The sequence below is a fragment of the Phoca vitulina genome, unplaced genomic scaffold, assembly GCF_004348235.1.
Source record: "Phoca vitulina isolate PV1807 unplaced genomic scaffold, GSC_HSeal_1.0 scaffold20, whole genome shotgun sequence".
Classification (NCBI taxonomy): domain Eukaryota; kingdom Metazoa; phylum Chordata; class Mammalia; order Carnivora; family Phocidae; genus Phoca; species Phoca vitulina.
Genome location: NW_022589723.1, coordinates 10,342,148 through 10,362,971, shown reverse-complemented (window position 1 = coordinate 10,362,971; position 20,824 = coordinate 10,342,148). Strand labels below are relative to the sequence as shown.

Below are 20,824 nucleotides of genomic sequence, written 5' to 3'. Positions count from 1 at the left end.
GTTTCATTCTTAAGCTGCCTCACAGCTGCTGCCCCCAGCCGCGCTCGAGCGGAAGCACCGAGGCAGGGCGGGGCCGGGGTGCCCAGCGGAGGAGTCCTGGCAAGGCCCAGGCCCTCCCCCGCCCTTCTCTGCCTCTCCCTCTGCTCCTTGCCGGCCTTCTCCTGAGGGGTTCGCTTTCTGCTAGGGGCTCCAAGGCCTTGGGAAGCTGCGCTCCATCCCATCTCTTCCTCCTCTTGCTGGTTTCCCGGCACATCCTTCCCTGGCTCCCTCTTCCCCGTGGACTTGGCCTGGGAGCCTCTGGAGACACACGGGCGATCGCGAGGATGGGCTGCAGCCTCCCCTCCACGCCCAGCTGGTGCAGCCTCCCTGCCTTCTCTCCACAGCCCTGCTCGAGCCCCTGGGATGGCTGCCACGGGACCCTGGGGAGCAGCTCCCTGAGCCTCCCCTGGGACAAGAGGAGGGCAGCAGAGGTACTGGGCAGTGGAATGTGGGGGAGGCAGAGGACAGGCCCACGGGGAAGAGCGGACATGGCACTGGTGACCCCTGTCATCTCTTCTCAGGATATGGCCCCAGCGGCCACCCTTGACCTCGGAGGAGCGCAGTGTGAGAGGCCGGGGAACCAGCATGGCAGGAAACATGCTTTCTCCTTAAGGTGAGGGCCAGGTGGGCAGGGAGACAATGGCCCCAGAACATGACCTGACCCAGCCGGCATGGCCTCCCAAGAGCAGCAGGGGGCTGGAGGCACAGGGGCCCACGGGTGTGGGAAGCCAAGAGTTTTGACCGCCGGCTCTCTGGGTGGCAGGCTGAGCGGCGGGGTGGAGACCCTGCGTGCAGCACCTTCGGAAGGGCAGGCTGAGAGCTGGCAGCGAGCCCTGAGCAGCGCGACCGGTAAGCACCAGGGGCACCTGGGGAGGGACTTGGGGTACTGAGTCCCTGGCCCCCAACTGTTGTTTCACGCATCCTCAGAAGTGCCACATCTAGTACCTCTCTAGCCTGAGAGGTAAGTGGGACTTAGTGTCTTCTCAGTTTAAGGCCCAGAAAGGGTAACCCACTTGCCAAAGATCACAGCGCTAATTAGTACCAGAGGGAGGGCCGGGCTTGCCCCCCTGGCTGCCCCCTGGCCCTGTTCTGCCCCCTTTGGAATCTGCCTCTCTGACTTCCCTGCACGCTCCTAGGCTTTGTTCTGTGACGCTGGGACCTTCTCTAACCTTCCACTCCTCAAAAAGCTCTGAATGCACTGCCCTTGGGGTATCTTGTGGACAGTGGCCAAACCCAGTTATATCAGGAAGGATGCCTGGAGAGCACCCCTGCCCCAGAAGTCTGTCGTCAGTGTGGTCAGATAGGCTCCACCCAGAGACAGTGATATTCAGGTCATGTCCTCAGGCTGCTGCGAGCCCCGGGTGGGAGTCCCTTCCTGTTCCTCCCAGTCTCTCAGGGTTCCTGGCTCCCTTCCTCACACTGTCTCTCGTCCCCTGGGAGCTGAGTCTGTCCAGAATCCCAAGGGGATCTTGAGTGTCTTCAGGATCTTCTCCAGACTAAGCCTCTCAGCCCGTCTGCATTCAGCCTTCTAGGAGGCAGGGGTGTGCTGGGGGACCTGCCCGCGTGCTGGGCCCGCACTGTGCACCACGTGGGCAAGGCTTGGTGTGCACCACGGCCTCCTGGAGCAGGCACATCAGTCTGTTTGGGCCGCTTTTAACAAAACTATCCCAGACTGTGTCGGTAACATTTATTTCTTACAGTTCTAGAGACTGGGGAGTCCATCAAGGCGCCACCAGATTGGGGGTCTGGTAAGAGTCTTCTGGGTTGTGAGTGGTGCCCTCTCACTGTGTCCTCACTTGGTGGAAGGGGCCAGGTTGTTCTCTGGGGTTTTTGTAAGGGCTCCACCCTCATCACCTAATCACCTCCCAGTGCCGTCCCCTTGGTATTAGGATTTCCACAGAGGGATTTGGGGGTAGACATGAACATGCAGGGAGGCTGCCGGCTGCAGAGGGCCTACCACCGGGGCCAGCGCTGACCACTGTTCTTTTGCTCTGCAGCCCACAGTCTGAGCCTGGAGCTCCCAGCCAGACCCGTGGGCTTCCCAGCTGCACACGCTGCTGAGAGAGTGCCCAGCACCGCCGGCCCGCTCAGGTAGGGCCCGTGGCTCTGTGGGCAGGTGGGAGGCCTGAGCCCCGTAACTGGCACAGCTGCTGCCCTCTCAAGCCCGAGATCTGGAGACTCAGCCCTAAGCTGCTAGGGTATGGACTAACCCCCGTATTTGAGACCCTCAGCAACAGAAAATCCTAGCACCCACCCCATCGGGTACAAAGCTCTGCTCAGAGTCCAGGCCCTGAGGTTCCCTCTCCCCACAGATTCCACGGCTGTTCCCCGACTTCCTCACTGAGGGAGACGCCCGTGAGTGCCGACGGCCAGCCACAACCCTTGGGGTTCCTACAGGCTGCGGGCCCTGCCCCGGCACCTGCCCACGGCTCCCACTGCCTTTCCTGCCCCAGCCAGGCCCCAGGTAAGGACGGCCCGGGCGCCCACACAGCGATCACTCCTCGGCCTCCTCTTCCAGTCCAAGACAGAAGACGGGGCCGGCCTGCCCTCGGTCGCCTCTCCTGCTCTCCCCTGCTCCGACGGGAAAGGGGAGCCTTACTGTCCTAGAGCAGGCCAGCAGTCAGGCTGTCACCCGCCCACACCGACTCTCGCAGAGACAGACACCCCGGGTCAGGCCCGAGGAGCACCCGGGAGGGCGGCCATGGCTGTGGTCTCTGGCAGCTATGCAGGCCCGCTCCCGCAGGGCCCATGGGCTCCATTTGAGAATTCAGATAACATGGTGCTGAATGAATAGGCCTTGTCCTGGATGGTGGCTTCTAAGGCTCCCAGGGCCCCCATTTTTTCTGCTGTGACACTAGCCCATGCCCAGGGCAGGGCCCAAGCATCAGGGGGCCAGAGCAGAGGGGGAGTTCTGAGTGACAGAGAACCCATTCTCTCCCATCCACCCTCCACACACTACGGTCCGTCCTGCAGCTGCCTGTCAGCTCTCGGTATCTACATCCCCCAGCAAGTTAGAAGGAGGTGGAATGTTCTAAGGGAGGCCAGGCCCTAAGTTCACTCTGCCTCCCTGTTCCCCCAACAGGTCTGGGCCCTGAAGCAAACCCTGAGGTGGCAGCAAACCTCAGGGCTACAAACAAGGACAACCTCTAGGGGACCAGCACGGGACTCTGCTACCAGGACCAAAGTCTGGAATGGATGGTTCCTTGTTAAGAGGCAGCCCTCACCAAGATCACAGCTTGCTGTAGTAGGCCATGCGCGCTTGTCCCCATGGCTGCTCTGATCGCAGGTGTGGCCACCCCTACTGTGGAATAGGAAGCGTGGGGGGGTGGGGACAGGGGTGCTGGCTGTCACCGCCTGTGAGTCTGTACCCTGCACAGGGCGAGGGCTCCAGCAGGGTAGACGGGACCTGCTCGCTAGCTCTGCAGGGGGCCTGGGGAGGGCTTCTTCAACCCAGTCCTTGCTCTGTAACCGGGAGCCCGGCATGACCTGTCCTTTCTTGGCAGCAAGGACAGATCATCTGGTCCCACCTCACATTTATATGAGCCTCTGTGATACATAAACCGCTCTATTTCACTCGGTACAGTTACTCCAGGTAGCAACGGGGAAGGGCACATGGCAAATACTGCTCTGGGCTCAAGCCCTTGTCCCCCAGGCCTACCTCGGCGACCCCAGAGCCCCCTGAATGTTCTCCTTGCTTTTAAGATGCTCAAGGTCCCCGCATGTGGATGTGGCGAGGGTGCTGGGGGCTGCGGGGCCCTCCAGGCCCCAGGGGCTCCGGAACACGGGGGGAGGAAACTCGCCCTGTTCGGCTGGAGCTTCTGGGGGTGAGTGTGGCGGGCGGCAGGGGAGCCCCACGCCCTCACTGGGGCCGGTGCCGCCCGCGCCTCCGCTGCACGGCGCCCCGCAGCGCCTCCAGCAGCCGCTCCCGGTTGTTGCAGATGTTGTAATGGGTCAGGCGGAGCAGCTTGTCCGCGTCCTCCGGGCTGTAGGTCAGCTTCGAGTAGTGGTAGGGCGAGTCGGAGGAAGACAGGTTCACCTCCCCGGCCGCCTTCTCCTCAGGGGGGCGCGGGATGCCTGGGGGAGAGCGTGGAGCTAAGGCTGGGGGTCCCCTGTGGAGAGGCATGGAGCAGGGAGGACAAGGGCGCTCACCAGGGGCCGAGTACTCGCGGAAGGAGCCATCCACCAGAGGGAAGTGCAGCACAGCCGGGGCGTCGGGGCAGGCTGGGTCCAGAAACAAGTGGCACTCGCGAGGCTGGCGCTGCTCCTCAGGGCTGGGGGAGATGGGCGGGAAAGGGATGCCCTGCGCCTGGCACAGCTGGCCCAGGAGCTGCAGCGGCTGCGTGGCAGGGGGAGGGCGGCTGAGACACGGGGGACTCAGTGCCCAGATGCCAAATCCGACCCAGGCAGCCCCACAGGGCCAGGCCAGACGTGGGAAAGTGCTCGAACCCTGACAGCCTCTCTGCTGCAGCTCCTTTGAGCTCTGCAGCGAGGGGCTGCTAACAACTCCCAGGTTCTGTAGGAAACTTCACTGGACCAACACAAAAACTCACAGCACAGGGTTCCAGAGGTCTAGGACCAAATGGGGGTGGCAGGGACCCCAAATATAAAATATACTTAAAAACATCTCCCTGTCACTGTAACTTCCCCTGGTGGTAAAGTCACAGGATCCACAATTCATAGGATGCCATTCCCATGGTGTCCCTGTCTCAGCCTCTCAGGGAAGCTGGACCAGACCCTGGACTCTAAGGTAGATGTCCCTGGAGGCAAGAGCCAGGATGTCAGGCCAGGCCTGGGGTCACCACTGCCTCTCTAGCCTGCCCCCCCAGCCCACCTGAAAGGCTTCTCCGAGGTTGTAATCCAGCGACAGGATGAGGTCCACATCCCGTGTAGGCCGCAGGAGGGGCGGGAAGCTGGTGTTGATAAGGTAGCCAACATCCAGCAGACAAAGGTGGGGCTCTGCAGGGGTCAGCTGGTTGGGGAGCCCATCCAGTTTGGTGGCTGGAAAGGTCAGGGGGATGGGGTGAAAAAGCAGCTATCATTGGTGCCGAGGCCTCCAGACCCCTCTAGCCTAATGCTAGCTCCTTCTAGTGGTAGAAGCCAACCCTGCCCTCTGCTGACCTCTCCTGCCAAAGTAGCCCTGCCACCTCCCAAGACCCCACAGATGGGCGCTGATCCACACTATAAGGAGAGGAAAAAGGGCTGCCGGTCTAGGCAGCCCAGTGAACTAAGCTCAAAGGAGCTTGGGGCCTGGGGGTTGGAGGGTGTGGGTGTCTGGACCAGGGACCCAGGGCTCAGGTGGCCATGGGCAGACCTTGGAGAACTGGGACCAGGGAGAGAAAAGATACCTTTCCAGGTGGAAAAGTAAGGATGATGGAAATAGTCCTTGTGGAAATGGAGGCCTCGCAGGAAATTGTGGGTGGCCTGGGCCAGTGGGCGCCATGTCAGAAGGTCAGTGAAAAACTCAGCAATCCTGCCGGCCCCTGTGGGAGTCTCTTCTATCTTCAGAAGAGGGACCTGCTCCTTGTCTGCAGTCAAGAAAGGAGAAAGTGGAGCATCTTTTAGGAAAGGGGGACCCCTGAACTTTTACCCTAGCTTCTGTGGACTCCCAAAGGCCACCGCACCATCCCCCAGGGTCCCTAGTGGGCTGTCTCTCCAGCTCCTTCCAAGGAGCCCAGGCACCTACCCAGGTTGGCCCGATCCTGTGCCCAGCGGTCCCAGAACTGGCTGGGCTCTGAGGCCCAGTATAAGCTGTCCTGGAGGTTGGCTGCATACAGGTTGCTCCAGATACCTGAGAAGGGGACATGAGCGGAACAGAGGTGACCAGAGGGGGAGAGTTTCCCACCCCATCACAACCTGACCCTTCCCCACAGCCCATCCTAGACCAGGAAACGTCCCCGTGACTGAGCAGAGAGGTGGAGTTCCCCAGGCCCATTCTCCCCACTACCCCCGCTTCCATAACCTTCCAGCCCCCCCACCCCTCACCTTCAAGGAAGCAGATTCGGGACTCAGGAAGCCGCTTGGTCAGGCGCCCCATGAAGAACTCGGAGCCAAAGAGCTCAGAGGGGATGAAGGCGCCATACTTGGGAAAGCCAACCTCATAGGGGGAGAACTCGCACCACTCTGTGAGGAGACGACACAGCTTCATGGTGGGATTCAGACCCCCAGCACCCTCAAACACCACAGGCATCACATCAGGGCAGCCTGGCGACCTGGAGGCTTAGGCTGGGTGCAGGCACCCTGAGCGTGGACCTAACCCCCTCCCGAAGCCTGAGTGGGAGGATGACAGTCTCTGGAAAGCATGGGACCTGGCCCCGAAGGGGTGGGTGTAACACCCATCTCCTACACACAGGCCCAGCTCTCCCTCACCCTGCCAGCACGAGAGCGCAGCTCTCAGCTCCAGGGCTACTCACCTCCAAATTCAAAGGTGGTCAGGTTCTTTTCCTTGGTGTTAAGGGCACAGTAGATGGGCAGAGGGTTCTGGCCATGACTCAGGGCCTCCCGCTGGGCTGAGAGTGTGTGGTCATGGGGCTGGTGGGCGGAGAGGATTTGAACCTAAAGCTGTGGCTTTCTGGTGCCTGAGGCTTTGCCAGACCCCTGCTGCCCAGGGCGGCTCCCCACCTTCAGACCATGCCCTGGCCACACCGCTCCCCGCACCTCATCGTGCAGCAGTGCCTCGCTGATGAGGGCCCACAGGTCGGTGAAGCAGGTCGGGTGGCCCTGGCGGGCACGCTCAGCCAGCTCCTGCCAGAACCGCTGGAGCTGGCTGGGGGCCAGCACGCCCAACTTGCTCTTGGTCACCTGTGTCTTCAGTGTCGCGGTGGGCCCTGCCAGGTCCTTCTGAGACCATTCTGGGTCCTCGTAGAGGTTGGCCAAAGCCCTGGGAAAAGCCGAAGCCCAGGGGGTCACTGTATACCGTGGGCTCTCTATCCTAGGACAACAGTCTAGCAGGCACCTTCCAGTGGTCCCATTGAGCGGGTTTCCCGCTGGCACATCCTTTCTCCCAGCTCTCCCAACTGGGTCAGAGGCACCCAGGGGGTCTACAAGAGCCTTACCACTGCCACCCCCAGACTCCTGCGCTCAACCTGCGGCCAGCTCACCAGGTGGAGCCCGAGGCCCCTGTGATGTAGGAGATGCAATCCAAGAGACCCAGCTCCCTCAGTCCAGCCAGCTGCCCGTAGAGGGAAACCATCGCCCGGATCCCACCGCCGGTGGCCATAACAGCTACCACGGGGATCTGGAAGACAGAAGAGCCAGGCCAGTCAACAGCTGATCAGGGCTCTTGGAACCAGTGCCCGCTGAGGAGGATCTAATCAGAAGTAGCCTCTCAAGGGTTGGGCTTGTCTGGTTTTAAGAACTCTAGGAAAAATGGCCAAGTACAAGGCCTCATCTCCTCACCCCTAGCCCGAGGAGTCTCATAATCACTTTCTGGAAGCCCCACGGCCACCTCAAAAGTCTCCCACACAGCCACCCCTTTCCCTCTTGGAAAGAGATGCCCCGGGCCGGCGGGCAGCCCTCAGCCTGCACATCTCACTGATCAGAGTCAGACTGGACCCAAGTCCCAAAACCTGGACCAGGCCAAGAATCAAGAAACAAGGAGAAGGAAAGCTAGCCCGGGGCGGCCGGGGGGGGCAGTTACAAGCTCCAGGTGCCTCGTGCAGTGCTCTGCATCTGATGGCATCGGGCGCCCGAAAACATCACGTGAGAGGGGAGCAGAGCAGGGCCAGGCAGATAGGAGGTGGCCGCGCTCTGCTCTGGTGAAGAAACAGTCATTCAGCTCTGGGCCCGAGCAAGCCTATGCCATGCAGCCCGGCCCACAGACCTCGTCCTCCTGCAGGTCATCCTCCAGCTGCAGGGCCTGCTTCAGGGCTCTGGCCACCACCTGTTTCCTCCTGCTCAGGAAGGCCTGCTCCTCCGCACAGGGGCCACAGCCCAGCCGCACCGCCAGCTCCCTCGGTCTGGGGGGGAGAAGCAAGGGACCATGAGGCAGCTCCCGGCCTCATCACAGAGAAGGAAGCTGGATCTGGCTCCCCTGAGAACCCCACTGCCAACTCTCCAGAGTCTCCCCACCCCTCACCCCTGCCCGGACTGAAGCGTCAGGCGTGGATGTGAGGGGGAGGAGGTGAACCTGGACCCTTGCGGGAACACAGGGAATACAACAAAGTGGATTCACAGGACCAGAAATGCTGGGGCCTTAAAAGGCCCCTTTGGGGGCGCCTGGGTGGCTCAGTTGTTAAGCGTCTGCCTTCGGCTCAGGTCATGATCCCAGGGTCCTGGGATCAGGCCCCACGTCAGGCTCCCTGCTCCACAGGAAGCCTGCTTCTCCCTCTCCCACTCCCCCTGCTTGTGTTCCCTCTCTCGCTATGTCTCTGTCAAATAAATAAAATCTTTAAAAATAAATAAATAAATAAATAGGCCCCTCTGGGGTCCCAGGTTGCACATAGGCCCCTGGGTGGGTCCCACCACCACAGATCTACTTCCCCACTCTGAGCTTTGCTCCCTCCCCCACCCAAAAATAACTCCAGAAGAGACAAGAAACAGTGCTCCCACCTCTTCGTGGTGAGAAGTTAGTTTCGCAGACATGTGAAGAAGGGCCAGGGTGGGTAACTCCTCTTGTCTCAGGGAGATTACCTAAGGTGCACCCACAATGGCTGCCACCCAAAAGGATCGAGATTTCTCTCCTCTGGTAGTTCCCTTGCCCTCTCTCTGCCTTAATCTCAAGCTCAGGTGGCAACCTGCTTCCTCCCCCGCCACCCCCCCTTCTCCCAGGCCCAGCTCTCACCCTTCTTCTTTTCTCAGCTCCACCCTCATCAGGGGTTCCTGGAAACCATGAACACCAGTCACAAAAGTCAGCCACCATGTTCCTCTCATGCCGGCCCAAGCCACACCCTGTGATGTCCCCCGTGCTCCCTTGGGCCTCTGGCCATCTCCACAGGGGCAAGGCCTGAGGCTCGAAGGCAGGGCTGCTCAGAAGACCCCCTCTCCCCAGAGCCTGGCCCAAAGACTGCAGCTCCTACCAAAGCAGGCCAGTCCTGCAAGGCCTAGGGCCCAGCCCGGCCCATGCTTCTGGCATTCTTCCTCTGGGTGATCAAGTACCTGGGACGTAGGGAAGACAAGCCTCACCACTTGGCCAGAGGGCAAGGCCCTTAGGGGCACCTTCAGTTGCTCTTGAGGGGCATCCTGCAGGGAGGATGAAAGAAGACCTCAGAAGACCCTCCGGCAAGGACCTCGCCCATTGCCCCGGGGAGTGACAAAGCGGCAGAAAGAGGGCTAGGAGGCCAACGTGGACCCCATCCTCTTCCCAGGATGCCTGATTCTGCCAGAGTGATGGGGCGAGGGGCTCAGCATGAGCAGAGGGACCAGCTAGGAGGAAGTGGGGAGGGAAGGAGGGAGAAAGACCCTGCAGGCCCCGCCTCATATGACGGAGCAGCACACTACCTGCAGAAGAATACCCAGTTCCTGCTCCCAGCAGGCCGGGCAATGGAAGCAGAAGGGGTCAGCACCCACGGAGGCCTCATGTTGACCCTCACAGGACCCAGGAACCACAAGCTGAACTCTGCCCTCTGACTCTGGAAACAGGAACCAGAGCAGAGAGGCTGCGAATAAGGTCTTGGCCCACAGAGGCCCAAGGCGGTCTCGCATAAGGGGCCTGAGGGGTACTTCCCTCCCACCGCGAGGGAAGACTGGCAAAGGCCCAGGCTGGGAGATGGAGCCCTGACCACAGCCACTCTGAGGACTAAGGGGACACGCTCAAGTCCTGGGGAGCCCCAGCATGGATTTGCCCCTAACCTCGACTGCTGCCTAGGAGAGCTGAGGGCAGCTAATAGAAGGTCCCATCCAGGGTCCCTATTGAAAGGGGAAGACCAGGGCGGAGGGCTAGGGGCTATCCCAGTAGGTTGGGGACTTACGCTTCTGGTCCCCTGCCTCCTCCAGTCGAACATGCAAGCAGGAGAGCTCCCGGGCCTGAGTCATTAAGAAAGCCCCTCAGACTCGCACCCCTCCCCTGTTAGAGGCCCCCACCCTCCCAGTACCCTGGTTTTGGTCCTCAGCACTTTACTACATTGGCCCTGAGTCACCAAACATTTGCTTGAGGTTGTATCCTCTTGAAGAACTGAAATCCCAGGGCCCCCCAACTCAGTTCTACCCCTGAATCCCCAACAGGGGCCCACGCTTCAGGCCCAGGAAAGAGGGCATGAGGGAGGGGTTCTGGACTCACCACCAGGATGCCATTGCTGACAAGCTGCTCAGCACAGTCTGTCCTGAAAAAGCCACCAGTGACCCTCATCGCAAGTCCAGCTTTCCAGGCTCTCACCCCTCAAGGAGGGAAGGCCACCCCCCACCCCAATCACTGGGTGTCTCCCAGGGGAGGGTGTCAGCTCTGGGTGTGCTGGGCTCTGTCCTTCCCCGAGAAACACTCCCACCCAGGAATCACCCCATCGCCCCTGACTCACAATCTCTGCAGCCGAAATTCAACTTCTAGCCGCTCCTCACCCTGGAGAAATAAAGCAGCAAGTTAGAACAGGTGAGGAGTGGGTGTGTAGATTTCAACGCAGACGCCAGCAGGGGCTCCTGGGGCCCCAAAGGTGGGGAGAGCCAATGTCCATCTCCAGGTTTCTCTGTCCACCTTCTCTGGGTGGCTCCTAGAAAGCTGTTCTTGGCTTAAGGGCCAAGAAAGAGGGTCGGGGATGGGACTGTTCCTCAGTGACAGCAGCTCCTGGCTGCCCGTGGCCTCTGCAATGCTGGGGAAGCCTGGACCAGCCACTAGAGAAGAGGGCCATGTGCCCAGCTCCCCTCCAAAGCACCTCCCCTCCCGGAGCTAAGGCCCACCGCTACCCTGGGCACAGCCTTGCCTGAGGGTTCAGTGAGAAGCTCTCTCGGCGGAAGTCCCCAGCCTGCAAAGTCCCCAAGTCAAATAGCACTGACAACATGGAGTCATCGCTAGTCAGAAGATCCTGGTCAAAGACTTGCAGCTGCAAGACATTCTGGAACGGAAGGGAGTGAGGAGTTGCGGGAAGGAGGAGTGGAGTAGGAAGGTGAGTGGGGCCAGGGCACGGAACAAGGGCTGGCAGGGACGGTGGGCAGGGCAGGGGCTGACACCTGGCCCACCTTGAGCTGGCTGTGGATTCGGAAGCGAAAGCTCTGATTCCAGACGGGGTTTCTGCTGTTCTTGACCGTGCGTGTCTGGAGCCTGTGGCTAGAGGCTGTGGGCAGCCACAGCCTCACATAGCAGTCAGAGGGGGTCACTGCGGGAAGGAGGAACCAGAGCCTGCTGATGGCCAACAGCCCGACCCAGCCCAGCTGCCCAGAGTCCATGACCTTCCATCCCAGGCAGCCCTGGGAGGCCTAGAGACCCATGGAATGGGGCTAGGTCGGGAGGCAGGAGAAGCTGGGGCGCTACCCGACATTCCCCCCAGCACCTCCTCTTGGCACCCTCTCTAGGACCCCCTGCACGCCCAGCCCTAGAGTCTCTTCCCACTGGCCCTGTCCCACTCTGAGCCCAGCTACAACGCCACTGTCCTCCCTGGGCCCAGCACTCACCTAGGTCCTTCGAGGGCAGGCCATGGGCCTGCAGGACACGAATGGTGAGCAGGCAGGTCCCAGGAACCTTTGCCTGCAGAGGACGGAGAGGACAGGCTTGCTGCAGGCTGCTGAGCCCAAAGGAGACAAGGCAAGCCCAAAGAGGCCAGGGTGACCCATCCAGGACTAATCCTGAACCAAAGGGACCGGCCCTGCCCCGCACCCCATCAGAGTCCTGAATGGGAAGGCGGCTACGGGAGCTCCGGACGATGCCTGCCAACACTTACCCAGCACTCCAGGCCGGCGTTGGTCCAAGGGCTTTATATGTACGTTAATTTCTTTAATCACACAACCACCCTATGTGTAGGGACTACTTATTATAACCCATCCCACAAGGAAACAGAAGCAGAGAAAGGCTAGTCACTTGCCGGAGGTCCAGGGCCAGGACTGGACCAGGCTGGCTCTCAATCCCACGCTTATCTGCTTCCAGTTCCGACTAGAGGGTCTTTCAGTCTTTCCACCCCACATCCCCAGCTAACCCTTGCTAAGCAGCCTGGAGGCTGGCCTTGGGTGGCAGGAGGCCTGGGGGCATATACGGCTACAGAGAGAGGGGAAGGAAGCACGGTAAGGGGTAAAAGCACGGTAAGACCCAGCCTGGCCTTGGGCCCCTTGGTGGGGCTGCTCCCCTGGTTAGGCAGCTTAAATGGAGGCCTGATCCAGTTAAGCAAACCCTCTATTTGGAGAAGCAGGAGTGGAGAGCACAGACTTGGTTTTCAGACAGCCTCCCCACCCCTGGCCAGGAATCATTTCTGGAAATGGGCCCTCTGCCTGAGTAGGAACAGCAGTTAGCAGCTCACACCACCCACAGGTTTTCAAGTCCTCCAGGTGCTACAAGGTCGGGCTAAAGAGGGTCCCCAGGCGGGTCCATCCAAACCCACGAACATGGATCTGGGGATATAAATCATGACAAATGTGCCAGAGAAGTCTGTACCAACTATTCCTTTTGGCCTTCAGCCCTGCCTCAGAAGGGTCCTGATGGCTGGAGTCCAGGGGCAGGGCTGGGGAAATTCATCTGGCGGTGTCCGCCCTGGGGCCCCCGCACTCCAAGCAATTGAGTCGGGACCACTGGAGCAGCTACTTCCTGGGAGCCTGAGTTCTCAGGGCCCGATCCATGGGGCCCATCTCCAGGGCAGGACACCCTGGTCTGATGCGGGCAAACTCCCCTCTCTACACCTGGAGGCACCCACGGCTCCCCTTGAGAAACAGCAATAACTGGGGGCGGGGGGGCACGTGGGTGACTCAGTTGGTTAAGCATCCAACTCTTGATGTCGGCTCAGGTGAGATCCAGCCGCGGGGCCCCACATGTCAGGCCCCACGTGTCAGGCTCTGTGCTCAGTGGGGAGTCGGCTTGAGATTCTCTCCTTCTGTTGCCCCTCCCCCCGCCCCACAAGCGTACTCTCTCTCAAAGCAACAAGTCTTTATAAAATAAAAAAAGAAATAGCATTAACCAGGCCCCAGGAGGACCAAGCGTCAGAGTGGGGGCCCAGCTCCCTAGCAGGTCTTACCAGAGCCATGAGGCTGTCCGTCCTCAGGAGCCACAGATGGCAGGCAGTGGATGCAGGACCGAGGACTGTTGGCTATTTAACCCAGAGCCGGTGATGTACCACCAGCTGGCCCCAAGCTCCTCCCTGGTCCCTCCCAACCGCCTCCACTCCACCCAAGCCTCACACCCACTCCAGGACAAGCTACCTGCCTAGGAAACGAGGAACCTTAAACCTATATGGAGACTCAGACACCCCTGGGACGGGGGCTTACCACCCATGAAGACCCATTCCCTCCAGCCGTCACCATCAGTACCTACCCCACCCAGCCCTGCTCTCATGCCTGGACCTAGAAGGGCCACTGACATCTAGAAAGCAGGGAGTGGGCCCAGGGCAGCAGCAAGTGGAAGAGCCTCGTCCCCTGTCACAGGGTCTTTCACAACCTCCGGTGCCAGTAGGACAGGAATGCCCAGTCCTGACTGAAGCGCTTGGCCAATCTGAGGGGAGTGCCCCAGGCCCGTCACAACCTGGCAGGGGTGTGGTTCGTTCCACGAAACAGCCCTCCCAAGCGGTGTGCGCGGCTGCCTCCACCCTCGGAGCCGGGTGGCCGGAATGATGAGGCCTCGGGGTGGCATTCGGGGAAGGGGGCTCCTCCAGCTCTGGGTGGGTGCAGGGAGGGAGGGAGTCTGAGTGCAGAGACCCCTGTGGAGGTGGGCGGCAGGGTTTTCTGTCCCCTCCTACCTGTCCTTGTTGCAGGAGAAACAGGGGTGACCCTGGGGGCCCAGACCCCACCAGCTGCCCGGGAGCTGGAGGACAGCCCACAAGGCCGGAGCAAAGCTCGCCACAGCTTTACAGGCCGAGTCGGTGCGGTCGGCTTGCCCTGAGAGGGGCTGCGACGGCTGTCACAGATAGAGGGGTCTTGGCAGCAGAGAGCTCCTCGGGCTCAGGTCTGGACCCAGCCCTCAGCCACAATCAGAGTAACCCTGAAATGTTTACCTGAACCTTCCAGCCCTCACCAGACCACAGAAGGCAACTTCGAGAGGGAGTCTCAGCACACATGAATCACGGTCATCTTTTATTGCGCATTTCCCTCCGTGCCAGCCCTTCTGGTCCTTAAGGCTCTCTGTCCGGGGCTAACAACACGCCGTGGGGTAGGAAACACCAGCTTCTCTGGTTTCCAGGCAGGACACCAGCGCTCCAAGGTGCTAGGCTGCCCAAGGCCACGGTGGCAGTGAGAGGCGGCGCCGCACCCGAAGCCCCACGCCTCCTCCGGACAGGCTGCTGCCTCGCCTGTGTGGAAACTCCCTGGGAGCCCACACCCAGACCTGTCTGGCACCTCCTGGGCCTCCAGATCACCTCCCCAAATTCTCCAACGCTGATCCCAAGCTGAGCTGGGCCGGCAGCCAGCACACTCTGGAAGTGACCTGGCCAGGGAGGGCACGACCTTTCCCACCAGGTGTCGTGGCAATGTTCACCAGGGCTCCATCAGTCGAGGCCCGAGGCCTTAGTAAGGGAGTCAAGCAGCTGGAAGTAACTGTACTTAAGGTCATACTCCATGTCATACCAGTAGTTCACTGTGGGGAAAATGGAGACCTGAGCATGAAGGTCCCCCTCCTAACCTACTGCCTCCCCAACCCATCCCCCAGCTGCCCTGCGGGCAGCTCCTCACCAGCAATGCAGCCATGGGACTGCTGGACATGGTGGAACCACAGGGCTGGCAGGTAGAGCATCTCACCGGCCTGCACAGTGCAGCAAAGGGCCCGGGCCTGACTGTAACTGGGGTACCGGGCCAGATCTGGAGCCAGTGGGTCCAGTGGGATCCAGGGTACCTGGGGACACAATGGATGCCAGGGAGCAGGCCCAAAGCCCCCAGGCCCTCCAGCTCTGTGCCTTCCAGAGGGAAACACCACAAGACCTGCCCTGTTCAGCACTGGGAGGATCCAGACTTAGGGATCTTTCAGAGCCAGGTGCCATCTCCCCAACTCTACTGTGCCTGCTCCTCAGAGACCAGGTTCTGACCCTTCCCTCTCCCCAGGGCCCAGAAACAAGGCAGACACCTTCTCCGTGGCCTCTTCATCCACCATCTCAAAGGAGCCCTCTTCAGTTAGCTGGTAGGTTGCTGGTGTGTACAGCTCTGAAACCAGAGAAAGGTGTGGGGACACTCAAATGGCCCACGGCTTCTCAGTTCCTCCCACTTGTTCCCTGAGTGCAATGGAAACACTGCGTCCACACCTCAGGCCTGGTGCACCAGGCCGCCCAGGGCCCTCGCTGCCCTCCCTCTACCTTGGGCCACCTGCTCTCCAGCCCCTGCAGGCTGAGTCCCATACCATAGGGGATGAAGGGCCGGTCGCTGGGTGGGTGTAGCAGGAAGCGTTTCTCCCCTGAGACCACACAGTAGAGGTTCTCATAGTGGTCCTTATGTACTGCCAATACAAAGAAGGCCTAGGGTTATGAGGGGCAGGGCACAGGAGGGGACAAATGATCACATTCAGGACCCTGCACCCAAGACTGATGTGACAGACGGCATAACAGAAGAGCACAAAGCAGGCCCAAGGAGATGCTGAGGAGCTGGGCAAGCATTTGGCATTTCAGATCTCTGCTCACCAGGGACTTGGTGCTCACCTGGGCTCATGTCTACCTAGAGGGGAATTCAACAAACAGGATTCTCCTGAGTTCACCCCTGACCTAGCTGGCCTTTGGAGAGCTTTCTAGAGACCCAGAAGACACAGTGCCCTCCACCCCCAGTGCCATGGGACCTTCCCCAACCTGAGCTATCAGGAGGCCCTCTGTCGTGTCCAAACCCCAGAACCCCAGAAGAAATCTTAGAGAATAGTCAGTCTAACTTCCATCCAGACCCAACCTTCCACTCTTGGCCTCCTCCTCCCTCCTCCCCCACCTCTGTATTCCTTTGACACCTACAAGATGTCACTGCAGACGCCTCCCCCAGCCAGAAGTTCACAGCATCAGGCATCTTTCCTGTAGGTCAGAGGTAAGAGAGCAAGTCGGGGGGGGCCATCCTCAAATGCCAGGCTGGGAGTAACCACCATAGAGTGATGCTGGACCAAAGCCTAGGGGGGACCAGAGGCTCACAGGGAGCAAACAGGGAGAAAGGGCAGAAGAGGGTGAGCTCCAGAAGGGGCCTCCTCCCCTGGGGGAGAAAGGAGGATAGCAATGTTCAGTAGTTCAATTCAAAGTCATGGCCTGGAGACTTGAAGGTTTAGTGCATAGCTCCTAACCCTGAGGGGCCAAGAGTATGGGCCAAGTCATCAACAAAGGGAGAAGCAGCAAGCAGAGCTGACTCCTTCCTTCCCATTTCTTCCCTGCCCGGCCGATACCTTCACTCACCCAGTGCCTCGGAGGCCCAGGGCACATGGGACTCTAGATCAGGCAGCAGCTGGGGCAGCTCGGTGGGCAGGTTGGAGCACTGCTTCTGCACGTAGAGGACTCCTGGGTGCTGGGCCTGGCCCTCTAGCACATCCAGCACGAAGCTCAGGGGCAGGCGGCGCTCAGCAGGCATCACAAAGCGGTTCCCTCGTACAGCATCCGCATAACCATCTGGTGTCACGGCCACGCTCACCTCTGTGGAGCCCACTGTGGCTCTGGAGGAAAGGACTTTCAGCCCATACCCAGGTACCACAAAGTACCACCCAACACCCCCCAGGGGAGCCCCCACCTGAGATAGGGGAGGGACCACTTCCGCACAGCTGGCCAGTGCTGCAGGGCGTTACGGATGATGCAGGGCCTATTGGGGCAGACCCAGTCTCGGTAGAAGTGGAGTGGAGTGGGGGGCTCGTCCAGGTAGGGCACAGCAAGAGGCACACAGAGCTCTGAGAGAAAGAGGGGGTGGGGGGACTGAAGCCAACAGCACCCAGTTGTGCCCCAGTGCCTATAGAAGAGATGCCCTCCTTGGGCAGGACATACCGTTACCACTGGTAATGCCCACTGATGACCAAGGGACCCTGGACAACCAGGAATTGAAGAATGAGGGAAATTTAAGGGACAAAGAGTGGAGCACCCACAAACACACCAAGCTGGGTCATAAGAGTCCACAGAGCCAGGGGATGCTGCTCAGCCCCAAACCCAAACCCTCCCTGAGACCATGTCCGGCCCTGTACAGTGAACCCTCAGCTTTCCCACTCTGCAGTGCCCAACCTCCCGGCAGCCATTAGGGAAGACAGCCATTAGGGAAGGCAGCCATTTAGGCAGGGCAGGGAACTCCAGAATGAGTAGAGCTGAGGCCCCAAGGCCACAGGCTGGTGTGGGCGAGTCAAGACTCTGGAAAGCACCCTCCAACAGTGATACTCACTGAGCACCTAGAATGTACTCAGTACTTGATTTGGCCCATGTGGAGGTATCAAGTGATGATCCTACTGTCATCTCAAGAAGATTACAGCCTAACTGGGCAGACAGGCTGCCACACAAAACCCTAAGAGGAAAAGTAAGGGCTGAACTATGTTTTTGATCTTACTGAAGAGCATCACCACCCCCCGACACCCAGCGCTACCACGTGCATTTATGCAGGTTGTGCGGTATGCCGCCTGCGCAGATGTCTACAGTGGCCCTGTGTCACCTCTCACAAATCTACTCTTTTTGGCTCTTCCTTCTCCTTCACTCAGGTCACCTACTGATGGTCCCAAAATTCTATTGATTCTACCTCCTCGGTCTCTCAAACCACCCCCTCCTTTCCTCTGCTAGTATCTACATTCAGACTACTTCCTCAGGTCTTCAAATGTCACTTCAATGAGGCTTCCTTCCCTGGTGATGCGTTTAAATTGGAACCTGTCCACAACAACCCTACACCCCTTCCCTTTTTTTTCCTTCTCTCTCCCTTTCGTTCATCACCACGTAACACACTATGTATCTCATTTAGCAAAACTGTTCATTGGTCTCTCTTGCTAGAATAGAATGTAAGCTCCATAAGGGCAGGGACGCAAGCCTTGTTCACTGGTGTATCCCCAGGGCCTAGAATGGTCCCTAACACACAGCAGGTGCTCAGAAATGGTTGAAAAGTCTCCAACATCTCCTGGCTGGCTGGTTGCTGCAGTCAACTAACTGGTTTCCTTGGCTTAATTCCATTCCTTCTCAAAGCATCCCTCACCCTGGCCCCAATCATCTTCCTAAAATACAATCTCATCTTGCCATACCCCTAGTTAAAAAAAAAAAATCCTTTGATGGTTTATAAATTATAGTCCATCCTGGCATGCATTCAAGTCAATACATGATCAGGTCCAACCTACTTTTCCAGTCTGGTTTCCTCCTGTCTGGTGCCGGCCCCTTACCACACTCTCAGGTAGAGCCAAACTTTATTCCTGCTGCTCACTCAGACTGGAATGCCTCTCTCCCGGCTTCTAGAAAGGGTACACAGAGCTTGGCTTTTTAGTTTCATCCGTGAGATCTAGCCTGAATGTCTTGGCCCCAGTCAGCAACCACTGCACTAATTTTCATCTCTGAGGTCATGCCCTATCTCTCATGTCAGTCTCCACACCAGTCACCTTTGCTTTGCAGTTGGAAAGTAAATGTCTTTAGATCAAAAATTGGAACTGAGTGGGAAGACCCTGGCGGGCCCAAGAAAACTGAAAAGGAAAGACCTGGCCCATGTGCTTGCTTCGCTGTCCAGAGAGGTACAGTGGAACCTGCCAAGCAGACAAGGGAGCAAGGGGGTGGAACCTGGCAAAGGGCCTTCCCAGTCAGGCCAGCCCACCAACGCAGTGACGTTGGGAAGGTGATTTGGGGGGCTCTGTAAATCTCCCTACTGTTCTCACTGGGATGCTTAAAATATGTGGACACTACCATTTGTTTTTCACCTTTTGCATTTTCTGCAATTATTTCAGTTTTACTACCTCCAGTTAAAAGACTTCCTGTAGAGAACGGCTATTGCTCCCTCCTGAGGCTTCAATGTGAGAGAATTTCAGAAGGAATCCAGACAATTCCTCTGGCCTGACAATTCTTCTGCTAAAAATTTAAGCAACAAAAATACTCGCACGTGTGCAGAAAGACTGCTCCAGGCACGCTGGCCTTTTCATTGTTCCGTGAACACACCAGGCACACTCCCACCTCAGGGCATCGGCCCCAGTGCCCTCTACCTGCAAGGCTCTTCTCTCAGATGTCTGAGTGGCTCACTCCCTTCCCCTCCTTCTTCAAGCCTGTGCTCAAATGCTGCTTTATCAAGGCAGCCTACCTACCCTATCTTACTTAAACTTGGAACCTGCCCTCCCACTCCATACCTGGCCTGAGACCTCTTATTCTGCTTTACTTTCTTTCCCACAACATCTATCTTCTAATCCATTTCTTCTACTGTATAATTAACTCATTTAGTGTGTCCAGGATTAATTGTCTTCTCACCTGGAAGGTAAGGTCCATGAAGGCAGACATTTGTTTTATTCAGTGACATATCCTAAACACACTGATCAGAGCTGCACACATTGAGGTGCTTAATATTGAGGTGCTCAAAATATTCACTGCAGCATTAGCAAAATGAAAGACTACAAATGACCTAAATGCCTATCAATAGTAGGCTGATTCAGTAAATTACCACACTAGTACACAGGAGTGAAAAAGACTGAGGAAGAGGGATAGGGGGCGATCTTCAGGATACATAGTGCAGAAAAGTGTGTTTAGCAGGCTACCACTTGTATACAGAAGGAGCTATATAGGCACGCGTGTGTATGTGTTATGTGTGTAGATATAAATTGAGTATTTCTGGAAGGATGCAAACTGGAGCCTAGAATGGGAGGAATGCTTACTTCACATTATAAATCCGTTTTTGTTTTTTTAAGCCACTGCACGTGTGGCTAATTAATGGTAAAACAGAAATGGGAGGGAGGGAATCAAAGAGAGAGAAAACTAAAAAACCAAGCAGGGGAGGAGCGCCTGGGTGGCTCAGTCGTTAGGTGTCTGCCTTCGGCTCAGGCCATGGTCCCAGGGTCCTAGGATCGAGCCCCGCATCGGGCTCCCTGCTCCGTGGGGGGCCTGCTTCTCCCTCTCCCGCTCCCTCTGCTTGTGTTCTCTCTCTCGCTGTGTCTCTGTCAAATAAATGAATGAAATCTTTAAAAAAAAAAAAAAACAAAACAAGCAGGGGAAGAGCCAGGAATTACTTCTACAGCTGCCTACAATTCTCCCAAAGCTCTGCACCAGCTCAGGGAAGTCTGTTCCTGAATAAAGCGTTCCCAGCAAAGGATTCAGAAAGGGAGCATCCGACCATCTTAAGACTTAGCGACAGGAAAGGCTGGGAAGGGCAACAGACTGCCCCATTATTCAGGACGGGCTGACTGTGGGAAACACACCACGGGGAAGACCGGCCCGGGCCCTGGGAGTAAAGCGAAGAGTCACCCCAGAAAGCCACGAGGACACGGGAGCAGAGGAGCAGGGGACCCAGCACGGGGGTGAGGGCGGGGGTGGGGCAGAAGAGTGATCGGAGAGGGGCCAGCAACGAATCAGGTGCACGAGCTTCTGCGCTCCTTGGGGACACGAACTAGAGGGAACCGTGGTGTCTGTCGGCGGCCCAGGAGGGTCAGGGCGCACCCGACTCGGGGCGCCGGTTCCCCGCACGCCCAAGGTCCCGCCCGCGTCCTGAGGCTGCCCGGCGGTCGACGCGAGGCCGCCGCAGGCTCCGCGCGAACCCACTCACCCCTTGCGGCGGCCGGGAATTCTCGTAACTCCCTCCGCACGGCGTCCATAGCCGCCTCCGCCATGACGCCGCCGCCGCTGCGAGACCACGCGTCCGCCCTTGA

At 58.6% G+C, this 20,824-nt stretch overlaps 2 protein-coding genes across 3 annotated transcripts in view; one reads left to right on the top strand and one right to left on the bottom strand.

Annotated features, from left to right (window-relative positions):
* Positions 1 to 3,189, top strand: part of SPTBN5 (spectrin beta, non-erythrocytic 5) — a 45,021-nt gene extending 41,832 nt beyond the window's left edge. Inside the window, exons 63-69 of the mRNA XM_032417541.1 lie at positions 384 to 470; positions 561 to 652; positions 803 to 888; positions 1,740 to 1,787; positions 2,037 to 2,130; positions 2,352 to 2,503; positions 3,122 to 3,189. Of these exons, the coding sequence (XP_032273432.1) occupies positions 384 to 470; positions 561 to 652; positions 803 to 888; positions 1,740 to 1,787; positions 2,037 to 2,130; positions 2,352 to 2,503; positions 3,122 to 3,189 (627 nt within the window). The remainder of the gene's footprint in view (positions 1 to 383; positions 471 to 560; positions 653 to 802; positions 889 to 1,739; positions 1,788 to 2,036; positions 2,131 to 2,351; positions 2,504 to 3,121) is intronic.
* Positions 3,190 to 3,690: 501 nt separating this feature from the next.
* On the bottom strand, positions 3,691 to 20,823 carry LOC116640423 (bifunctional peptidase and (3S)-lysyl hydroxylase JMJD7). 2 transcript variants are annotated; one of them, XM_032417460.1, is made up of 25 exons: positions 20,722 to 20,823; positions 16,768 to 16,921; positions 16,440 to 16,693; positions 16,014 to 16,070; positions 15,422 to 15,517; positions 15,152 to 15,228; positions 11,575 to 11,647; positions 11,143 to 11,279; positions 10,887 to 11,018; positions 10,488 to 10,528; positions 10,253 to 10,295; positions 9,945 to 9,999; positions 9,475 to 9,605; positions 9,133 to 9,216; positions 8,819 to 8,856; positions 7,859 to 7,994; positions 7,137 to 7,273; positions 6,694 to 6,916; positions 6,450 to 6,567; positions 6,022 to 6,159; positions 5,723 to 5,827; positions 5,385 to 5,564; positions 4,871 to 5,037; positions 4,189 to 4,375; positions 3,691 to 4,113 (listed from the first exon to the last, which is right to left on the bottom strand). In XM_032417460.1, the coding sequence occupies exons 1-25, from the start codon at positions 20,783 to 20,785 to the stop codon at positions 3,899 to 3,901; spliced, it is 3,042 nt and encodes a 1,013-aa protein (XP_032273351.1). In that variant the 5' UTR covers positions 20,786 to 20,823; the 3' UTR covers positions 3,691 to 3,898. The 2 variants fall into 2 exon arrangements, with proteins under 2 accessions (XP_032273351.1, XP_032273352.1); XM_032417461.1 differs by lacking the exons at positions 3,691 to 4,113; positions 4,189 to 4,375; positions 4,871 to 5,037; ... (14 more) ...; positions 11,143 to 11,279; positions 11,575 to 11,647 and adding exons at positions 14,157 to 14,668; positions 14,764 to 14,923.
* Between the last annotated feature and the right edge of the window lies 1 nt (position 20,824).

What these genes read in the sequence shown, in the direction of transcription:
- LOC116640423 (XM_032417460.1), bottom strand. Translation starts at nt 20,785, where the DNA reads ATGGCGGAGGCGGCTATGGACGCCGTGCGGAGGGAGTTACGAGAATTC. An exon ending in CTGGGCCTCCGAGGCACTGG is followed by an intron (nt 16,071 to 16,439) that starts GTGAGTGAAGGT and finishes TCTGACCTACAG; the next exon opens with GAAAGATGCCTGATGCTGTG. An exon ending in ATGACCTGCAGGAGGACGAG is followed by an intron (nt 7,274 to 7,858) that starts GTCTGTGGGCCG and finishes TCTGTCTTCCAG; the next exon opens with ATCCCCGTGGTAGCTGTTAT.